We start from the raw sequence: 10,177 nt of genomic DNA, 5'->3' as shown, positions 1-10,177 counted from the left end.
AGCAGTAATAAGTGGCACCGTGTACAAAATAAATGATTGATTTTGGTTTTGTTGCAGAGAAGCCAGTGATGAGTTGAGAAAACATTGACAAATCGCACTGAATAGCAAAGCTATCCCCATTAGTTGTCAGATGGTTTATTCATATAAACACTTGTAAGACAATGAAACAAAGATGTTTCTGGTATTCAGGTGTTTATAGTTTGTGCTATAAGAATTAGAGAAACTTGCAGAGCTTTTGTTTAGTAGCAGAAAAAGAACATAAACAAAATGTTAATCTTGACCAAGGAATTTCTCATACTCTTTCAAGTGGTATTGAAGAACTCGTAAAATATCCAGATCAAACCAATAAACATTATTTACTAAGACTCATTTATTTATGATTTAAAATATTACAGCTTGACTTGCCTACTTATGATAGACAATCCCACAGACCTTTTAAGAATTTGGACCGGCTCTTGTCAAGCTGACATACTTGATGGACATGGAAACACACGAGGGGAATATATACAGCGCATTAACTGTGTATAATTGGCAAGAAAATACATAGCCTTTCAACGACTGTGATTTCTTTCACTTGACTTTTTAAGACCACTCAGGTAAGAAGGTAAGACGAGTAATAAAAATGAACATCGGTGTATGGTTTTATTTTTTATGTTGCATAACAGTAACAACTTATGGAATGCATGGCTATAATGCATGATGTGCTGTGAGGTTTCCTTTAGCGGGCACCTGGTGCCACATGCTGAGGTATTGTTAAAAGACATAGGGCTCCACCACACCCGACTAGTGATATTCATGTAAAAATGAATAAGGCAGTGAGAGTGTGGACGCTCTCTCAATGGCAAAACGACCCGCAGTGGTGATACACATCACACATACACTTAGGGGAATCTAGTGCAATTAGGGTAAACAAGGCCATTGGCCAACAAGGTAATGTAGTGAGTGTCGGGTTAAGCTAATAAATGAAACAATTTACTTCTTGTTTAGTAGAAATGCTTAAGAGGGAATCTTGGTATAAAATACCCCTCCTAGAAAATATCAGGAGCTTGACCTAGCTTGAACAGACCCTGTGTTATGGAATGATGTGTTTTCAGTCCAGAAAACTCATGGAGTCCAGGGCTCATGCTTCCCTGCTCCTGTGTGACTTGTGGTCCAATCATTGAAGCTATACAGATGTTTCTGTGTGCAAGTGTGATTGTTTTTATCCATGTTGAACTGCCGAGGGTGGGAGGCGAGATCACAGTTTGGACAGGTTGGCTAGTTTATTCTTCAGATTCTCCGCCAGTTTGTCCAGGAACTCAAAGGTGTTTAAGTAGTTGGCCCGTGTCACACTGCAAACAGATGAAGAAAGAAGAAGGGATTAAACAAAAACCATTAAGTGTCTTCCATCACATAAAAAACAAAAGTAAAATAAAAAAGAATCTGAGGATTCGATGGAGATAGATTAGTAGCTAACAAAAAAAGCAGTGATCAAAACGCTTGGGCCTGTTGGCTTTGGCTAGTGTTATTTTGTTTGGGATGAATTGCAGCTGATGTTAAGTGGGAGCTTTACTGCGCACACACACATCAAGTGTTCAAGTGAACTGGTGAGCTGAAGACAGAGGAATGTTTCCTGTGAGTTGTAGACAGTTTGGCTTGTGCTGGGTAATTGTTTGGTGTTGGAAATTGCCCCCTTGTGATTTCTAAATTCTTACTAAAACATGCTTTCCCTTCTCCATATTGGTAAAGTTTAAAGGCTCAAGTCCAGTGAATGGCAATTCTCAGAAACAGTTACACAGGCTCCCACATGAAAACAGGCTTCATTGATTAGGGCATATTAAATGTTTTTGTACAAAAGATTTGTTGCAACTGTATTCATATTGTGAGGACTGATCCACAGTTTATAAATGAAATTGAAAGTGACACTGGAAACAGTGCTGACCTTCACTGTCATAGTCATGGTTAACAGCAATGGAAACACATTTAAATGTGTAATATCTCCTTCAAACAGAACTTCTCTCCTGATACGACAGGTTGTAGTTCAGGGCATCTAACACAAGAGGGCAGTCATGATGGACAAGCGTGAAGGAGACGACCTCTAAGATGTGTGGGGGGTGGACTTGTGTTAATAGAAAAAATAAAAAGCAGAAACATAGAAGAATCAGATCTAAGTCTACAAAGAATGGCAAGTAAGAAGAAATAAATAAAAACTGCCTTTCAAGATACCAAATACCTGTAGAGCTGTGATTTTCAATCAATAATCTATTTTTTCAGAAGTGTGATAATTCAAAATGATATGGACTGTTTGAATTTTGCCCAACTTAAGTTGCTGTAAATAGCCATTTTTAAAAACACAAATACAATAATACTAATTTCTCCGCTTAGAGAAAAATAAGGGGAGGTTCCAACCGAAGGACTGCTATCAAAAGAACTGACGAGAAATGAAAAAGACAAAAAGTTACATGGACGAGGTGGAGAGAACCTGATTACGCATAATACACACGGTCTAGCAGATAAAAATGACCCCTAAACAATATCAGATGATCCCCTCTTTATAAAGAAAGCTTTTAGTGAATCAAAGGACAGTAACAGCTTTGGGGAAATTAGCGGGTAGGCTGAATGCACTAGTGTATAAAAAAAACCCTCTCATGCTGTGGTCTGCGATACCAATGAACAGCAGACCCTGTAGCAACAGATCAGAAGCTTTTTATCAATGCTAGATTTATCAGGAGACTGACTTGGGCAGCCCTTTGATGCAGATGGCCAGGTCCTTGGTCATGAAACCAGCTTCGATGGTCTCTATGCAAACAGCCTCTAGGGCCTCAGAAAATTCTTGGAGCTCCTTATTGTTGTCCAGCTTTGCCCGGTGCAGGAGACCCCGTGTCCATGCAAAGATAGAGGCTATAACAAACAGATGAAAAAATTAAAATAGCATGAAACAAGCCTGAGCAAAATGATCCATGATTCATACACTATACAAAAGATCCATATCATCATTTGCTTTCATATTCCATTCAGGGGTTAGATTTGGCTAGCTGCAGATGGTTCAAATTGTTTTAACTATTCTACTACCAATGGGGTTTGTTGAGGTTTCTTTTCCCTGCTGGTGTAGTCTGAAGTGGCGGGTCACTGTGCCGTGAGCAGCCTCTGATTCCACGGTCTTCCCGTCAGGACAGATCAAAACGCTGGTCATCATACCCAGGGAGCCGTAGCCTGGCAGATCGCACAGAATCACAAGATATGGAACATCTTAAAACACTTATTTTCATCCAAAGACTTTCCTTTGTCTTCACCCACCTTGGGCCACAGAGTCAGATTGGACGTCACCGTCGTAGTTTTTGCAGGCCCAGATGAAGCCCCCCTCAGACTTCATGGCCTGTGCCACCATGTCATCGATGAGACGGTGCTCATACCAGATTCCTTTGGCTTCAAACTGAGCACGATATTCCCTGAGGAAAAAGCAGTGTAGATTCCATCAAACTGATGTCTCACACTTAGCACAGATCCACAGAGGGTTGCTGACACGACAGAGTTCAGTATTATGTGAAACATTGCCTTAGACAGACATTTTCAAGTGATTTATCTCCACTTAATAACTAATCTTCCCTTACAGGACCCAGGGTTGAGTTCATGATAGTTAAGCGATATTGCTGAGTCAGCCACTGACGAAGTGGAGTGGGCACTTTCCTTATAAACCACCTTCCCTTCATTTCATCAGCTGCAGCACCTACAGAGATATAAATTCTCTGTACTGGTCCAGTGCAATGGTTTGTTCTTGATAGAAGACTGCAGCTCTATATTAGGCAAGTTGACTAGCATCCTGTGATTTTCCCCTTCTAATCACCTGTGTCAGTTTGTGGGTTTTTAATCCCGAGGTAATCCAGCATGCGAGGAACTCTCTTTTCTGATACACGGCCTTGATTATGATAAAAAAACACTAACCTGCATCTCTTGTCATATCCAGCAGATATAAACTATAGCTTTTTATTTGGGTGGCACAGAGAACCAAAACGTGGTTACAAACTGAAGGAGAGTAAGAACATGTGTTTACTGATGAGTAATAGAAGGACTAATGGAATGATACAGCTATAGGACTATAGTTTTTTGTTTTTTTTTGTTTTCTTCTTTGTGTAGATATCTGTCACTTAAGAGATGGGAAAGTGTGATCTGTTTGTAAAAGAGAGATGGAATAAATGGTGGCTGAATGAGTGCATGTGTCCTTACTTCTCGTAGATCTCTTGGAAGATGTCTTTAAAACGACCATCGTACTTCTTCAAGATGGTGTTCTTGGTACTGAGGTAGAGAGGCCACAGTTTGGCCAGAGCCATCTGGAAAGAGCTGTGAGCAAAATCCCTGATGGACTTGTCAGTGTTGTACATCCCCAAGGCCACACCACCAGTGCCTGGACAGACATGCATGTCCATAAATTGATATGAGTGATCCTTATCGGTCTTATTTCATCTTTGTGGATGCACTCGTGAGACATATACATTAATGATTAAAAGACAATAAGTCACCTCTCCGTTGACATGTTGGGCCACTCTTGATAATTTTAGAGACTGGTTGCTTACCTTGAAATTCATGGACTACATACTTGACTGGCTCTCCATTTGCTGGGGTGTAGATCATCTCCACTTTGCCAGGACCAGGTACCACGAAGTCTGTGGCTTTGTACTATGGTAAGTTAGGTAAAAAAAAAATGAGTTAGTCTGACTTTGACTTATCAGTTGCTGGCAAAAAGTAGGGTTACTGTGTTTCAGCACTGGACACAGTTGGTATATGCTAGTGACAACAAGTGTTCTTCCCCCAGATTACAGTTGACTTTGGCAAAGAAGCACAAACTGGCCTGTGACTGAATTTTGCCAAGGCCGTAAGGCAGACAGTCCAAAGGACAGCTGATGAAATCTAATTATTGACCGTGTTTCTCTTGACAACAACCCAGTGACGTCTAAGATAACCGCTTAGGCGGAGAGTCAGCAGATGGCCTCTTGAAGTGGTTTAAGAGGTTTTTACATTATGATCGGTTTTGGGGTTCTGTCCCTTCTTTAACAGTAACCGCTTTGTCGTATAATAGAGGTGGCTGACCATCACATAATTCATTCCCTGTACACTTCATACAGCAGTAGCTGTCTCCTGTTAAAATCTGCTCTATCCATGCTCTATTTTCAATGTTTATTTCTCCCAATTGTGAAGATCAACTCAGTGCCATTTTTTAAGATTATAAATAGACATGTTCATGTTCTCATAATCTTCAAAATTGACTCTGAACTGAAACTGAACTGTAGTACTTGTGAGAAAACAGCAGTACAAGAAAAACAGCGCAAAAAAGGGAAGGTATTGGTGGTTTATGTCATTCAGGACTCGTACCTGGTCTCCATGTGCGTGTCTGCCAATGATGATGGGCTTGACCCAGCCAGGCACCAGACGGGGGATATTCTTGCAGATGATGGCCTCCCTGAAAACTGTTCCACCCAAGATGTTACGGATTGTTCCATTAGGTGAGCGCCACATCTGCTTCAACTTGAACTCCTTCACACGATTCTCATCCGGTGTGATGGTGGCGCATTTGATCCCCACATTGTAACGCTGCACAGCTTCTGCTGCCTCAACTGTCACCCGGTCATCTGTTGCATCTCTGTTCTCTATTCCAAGGTCATAGCTGTGAAAGAATAACAGTTTTAAATGATAATGTAGGAAAGTTACATAATAGCAGTCTACCGCTAGTCTGTTGGAAAGTTCAATCAGGAAGAACGGAGATTATTTTCTGCTCGAAACAGTCCACAAATCTGCAGAATGCAAAACAATGTGACATCTGCACCATTTGACAAAGAAAATACTGACATGAATATATGTAGCCTCAGCTCTTATACGGCAACTGAATGTATAGATGACCCAGGGATGCATGGAAGCCATCTATAATCTCAGTAGCAGAGGCATGGGACCTCATTAACACTAGCACTCTGTTTGTAGAAGTGCACTGATTTCAAGGGCTTCAGAAAACAAACCACACTGCCTTTGAGAACTCACTCAACATACAGGATTTTCATGGCGAAACAGTGAGGAGTGAATTTTACAGTACTGCAAACTAATGGCTGTTTTACATGGCAGTAAGTGCCTTTTTTATTTATATTTCTTGCAAGACATAAACTGGATTTTGCATCAGTAGCATGAATACCTCTTTAAATTTGTTCCCCAGTTTTTTTCCAGCACATGCCTTCTTCTGACAGACTCAGTATTTCTAATTGTAAACCCGCATAAACTCTCACCTAGTTTCCCCATCCCCTTCCCCCAGAACCAAACCATGTGGAATAAGACAGCAAAACTCAACAAATAACTGGAGCAAGACAAAAGAAGTGAGAAAGATAAAAACTAACAGGATCAAGTTGAACAGATATTTCTCTGGGCATAAATGTTTGATAGCAGCACCACACAAATGTTCAGTCTGCGTTTCATTTGACAGCATCAAGCATTCCTTGAACACTAAGCCATAAAGTTCTAGATACTTCATTGTCTTTCAAGGAATATACACTTATAATACCACAAGACATAGAAGCCTTTGTTATGATTACTATTTTAAAGTCTTGAAATTAGTAGTATCTACTCCACGAGCTGATTTATCTTATATCTGTGAGAAATCAAGAACTAGTGGATTCAAGAACTACACAGTTAATAGTGCAACTGTGTCAAAATTCAAATAAGTGAATATTAATATTGTGAATATTTACAACATAAGCAATTTAACATGGGGGAATTGAGGAATAAGAATGAGGAAAATTGTAAAAAGGAAGTTACTATCTAATGAGGGTGTGACCTATGGTGCCTCAGTTGAAGTGACGGTGGAGCAGAGATCATACAGATGAATATAAAAGTGTTGGGAAAGAAGATATTTTCAGGCTGTTTGTTTATGTTGATATCTGTTTTACTGATAAAAGACGCTCAAACAGGATGACTGGGTAATTATTACACATAATTACATGCTGCACAACAAGCCATTGACTTTTATGATACTATACAAAGAGATATATATGCACTTAAGCTATGAAATCCATGAAAAGGAACATAAAGTCCAGAATGTAACGAAATATTATACTTCTGCAAACAAAGTTGCAGAAGTGTTCTTTATTCTTTGTTCTTTATACACACAACTTACACACAAGTACAGCTGATTCCATTCACATAAAAAGTTCAGATGTTCATTATCAAAGTTGTGTCACTACAGAACATATTTCCTCAGCGCTCACTAAGATATCAATAGTCCTGTTGCTTCTTTTAGGATCACCTTTAGCCAAATGCTGTACTGAATATGTAGGCCATGTACAACCATGCTACTGATCAAGCCTAAAGATAAAAAATCAGGACTTGATCTCTTAGTACATAAGAACTCGCAGCTATTCAAAGGTCACACATCCTGCCCCCTTGTGTTATTACATCATGTTACTGCACGATGCATCAAGAATGCATTACTATATTCAGTTTGCACGTTATGAGTAATTTTCTAAACCCATGAACAGAGATGCCAAAACTTTGTCATACCAAAAACTGATTGCGCTGCACAGACACCTGAGTAACTGCAGGACAGTGCACACCTACATATAACACGGGTTTTACCTGTGCAAATCCAGCTCCAAGTAGGGAAGAATGAGTTTCTCCTTAATGAGCTCCCAGATAATCCGTGTCATTTCGTCTCCCTGCATCTCCACCACGGATCCTGCTTTGATTTTCGGATTCATCTTTGAACCTGGCGTATGTACAGAGAACTTTAGAAGGGAACACAAAAATCATCAAGAGGTAATGGTCACCTCTGTGAATGATCGCGTTGCAAAGCTGAGCTGGGCGTAGCCAGACCAGTGACTCAGCATTAAACCGGTACTATATGAATGTAAAGCAAGAATTTGTCAGAGCAGCCCCAATCACACAATCCGACGTGTCGCCGTTTCACAGTGGAATTGTATTATTCTGAAGAGACAAGACATCGAGCTGCATAGTTTACGAACGCTTCGACAAAAGTGTATTTTAAATAAATGCACAGAATGCTGTAGCTTTAAATTCTGGAGGCTCCTTCGTCTGTTTCCCTGCACAGTGTTCTCCACGGTTCCAGGAATTACATAAGTCCACCGGTAGCCTGAACGTTACACGGTGGGGAAAGGACGGAAGACAAGGAAAAGAAACAGTGAAGGCAACCTTTAAATTCGGAATACGTATATATAGGTGGGAGGGTCTGCTGACACTGCATGAGGCCACTCGGATAGAATCGCTTTTCAGGGGTGATCGACGAAATGCCGTGTAATTGAGTTGCGTTCGCCTGTCTTGAGGTCAAGAGAGCATTTTGTGTGGTTGTGTTGTCTGGTCTAGCTTAACCGGCTAACTGGCGACACAATGGAGAGATGTGGAGAGAAATAAGCTCTTGACCCATTCGACGTGGCTCCCTTGTGCGCCGGGGAAAAAGACAGTTGAGCGGTAGAAATCTTTACCTTTTGCGAAATGCCCACGAAGCTGACAACGGCCGGGGGAAAAAGAAGAAGTACGAGCTTGACCGGTATGTGGGAAGTATACTTGGAGAACGACAGGTACCCGGCTTCATCCTCCCAAACTCGCGACAACAGGACAGCCAATCAGAAGAGAGATTACAGCTTTATTAGCCAATCACATAAGCACACAGCAATGGGGGCGCGGTTTCGGTGGGCCCATCTGTCAGACAAACAGGTTACTTTTTCACGTCGAAATAAGGAGATGCCAGACGAATTCGCTTTTTTCTGCTGCTTTTTTGCTGAGCAAACTATTGCCTTCATGTCTTTGTCCAGCTTTGATTCATCGGAGAAAACGTAGAGCAATCGAGACGAATTCACGTTTACGGTATTGCTATTAGTTTAAACTAGTGCGGCTCTATTATTTTCTGTTACGCCCCCCTTAGGAAGAATAAAACATTTCGCGCGCCCCCACCTTATTAACATTTAAGATAAGAAAAAAGAAAGAAGTATATATCAACTTGTAATAAAGAATACCCTTATTACCATTGTTAATATTGTAGCTCGCCACAATATAACAATGTAAACATTTGGTCTGATTTACGGGTTAATACATAAAAGGGTGTCTTACGAAATGCTCCTTGGTTCAATGACTTACAAAGTTTGAATTTGAACCCTTGTATTATTTTCCAAACTGTTTTTGAGGCTTTCCCCACTCGCAGGCTTTCTTTAGTCCTCAACAACAAATCATTTGGCTCAAATTCCATGTCATTGGTTAAAAAGGAAGTGATCCATCTATTCAAGGTGGGTAAAGGGAGACCATGTGCATTTAAATCAACATTACCTTTTCCCTCTTAGCGAACTTGCACAATTGGCTGGGTTGAATTGGGGATCAGTGCATTTCTTGCATCCGTATTCCAGAGACAAAAATAACCAACACAGAGGGAAAGGACAAACTGGCAGACTGCTTGACATGATATGCATGTTTCTGGGTTTATTCCAGATTTATATAAAGAATTAACTGCTTTAAATAGGTACCTTAGTCAAAAAACATATGTCCACAAATATACATACACGTTTGCATTTTCATCCCTCCTATCTGGGTGTAACAGCATTATTATATACTACTCAAAAAATAAAGAGAACACTTCTGTGAAATCTGTCCACTTAGGAAGCAACATTGATTCATTTGGACTTGTTTTAAGGATATTACATCAAAGTTGGATCAGGCTGTAGTGTGTTTTTCCACTTTAGTGTGATTCCAAATCCAGATCTCCAAGGGGTTAATAAATTTTATTTCCATTTATAATTTTTTGATTTTGTTGTCAGTACATTAAACTATGTAAAGTGCAAAGAATATTTCATTCATTCAGATCTAGGATGTGTTATTTTAGTGTTTCCTTTATTTTTTTGAGCAGTGTCTAATTTTATCAGCAAGGCAATCCTTTTACTTATTGTAATATATTTTATGGACGTGGGCTTTACAAATATATATATACATTTACATATTTACAGTTACAAATGGCTAGAACAATTATATATACACACACACACACACACACACACACACACACACATACTGTATAAATAAATATATATATATATATGGGGCCCCCATATTTGGGGGATTTCAAACACCATCAGAGAGGTTATTTCATGTATGTGTTGCAAGAAAATGTGATAAGATTCTTGCTCTATATAATAAGATGTAGTATTATAGTAATGTAACAACA

At 39.9% G+C, this 10,177-nt stretch overlaps 1 protein-coding gene across 1 annotated transcript; it reads right to left on the bottom strand.

Annotated features, from left to right (window-relative positions):
- Nucleotides 1–119: 119 nt before the first annotated feature.
- On the bottom strand, nt 120–8,580 carry idh1 (isocitrate dehydrogenase (NADP(+)) 1). The gene is made up of 9 exons (XM_086144847.1): nt 8,451–8,580; nt 7,588–7,717; nt 5,347–5,638; nt 4,551–4,653; nt 4,204–4,381; nt 3,277–3,428; nt 3,052–3,192; nt 2,718–2,880; nt 120–1,331 (listed from the first exon to the last, which is right to left on the bottom strand). Exons 2-9 carry the CDS (start codon nt 7,707–7,709, stop codon nt 1,238–1,240), a joined length of 1,245 nt encoding a protein of 414 aa, XP_086000973.1. The 5' UTR covers nt 7,710–7,717; nt 8,451–8,580; the 3' UTR covers nt 120–1,237.
- Nucleotides 8,581–10,177: the final 1,597 nt, after the last annotated feature.

Source organism: Fistularia commersonii, chromosome 4, assembly GCF_037954325.1.
Source record: "Fistularia commersonii isolate RoL2024-O1a breed Wild chromosome 4, RoL_Fcom_v1.0, whole genome shotgun sequence".
Lineage (NCBI taxonomy): Eukaryota > Metazoa > Chordata > Actinopteri > Syngnathiformes > Fistulariidae > Fistularia > Fistularia commersonii.
Note: the sequence above shows the minus strand (reverse complement) of the source record. Positions and strands in the feature narration are given on the sequence as shown.

Coding starts and splice junctions, on each gene's coding strand:
- idh1 (XM_086144847.1), bottom strand. CDS start 7,709: ATGAATCCGAAAATCAAAGCAGGATCCGTGGTGGAGATGCAGGGAGAC. Junction 4,382..4,550: donor TGTAGTCCATGAATTTCAAG/GTAAGCAACCAG, acceptor ATGTCTGTCCAG/GCACTGGTGGTGTGGCCTTG. Junction 1,332..2,717: donor TGCATCAAAGGGCTGCCCAA/GTCAGTCTCCTG, acceptor ATCTGTTTGCAG/TGTGACACGGGCCAACTACT.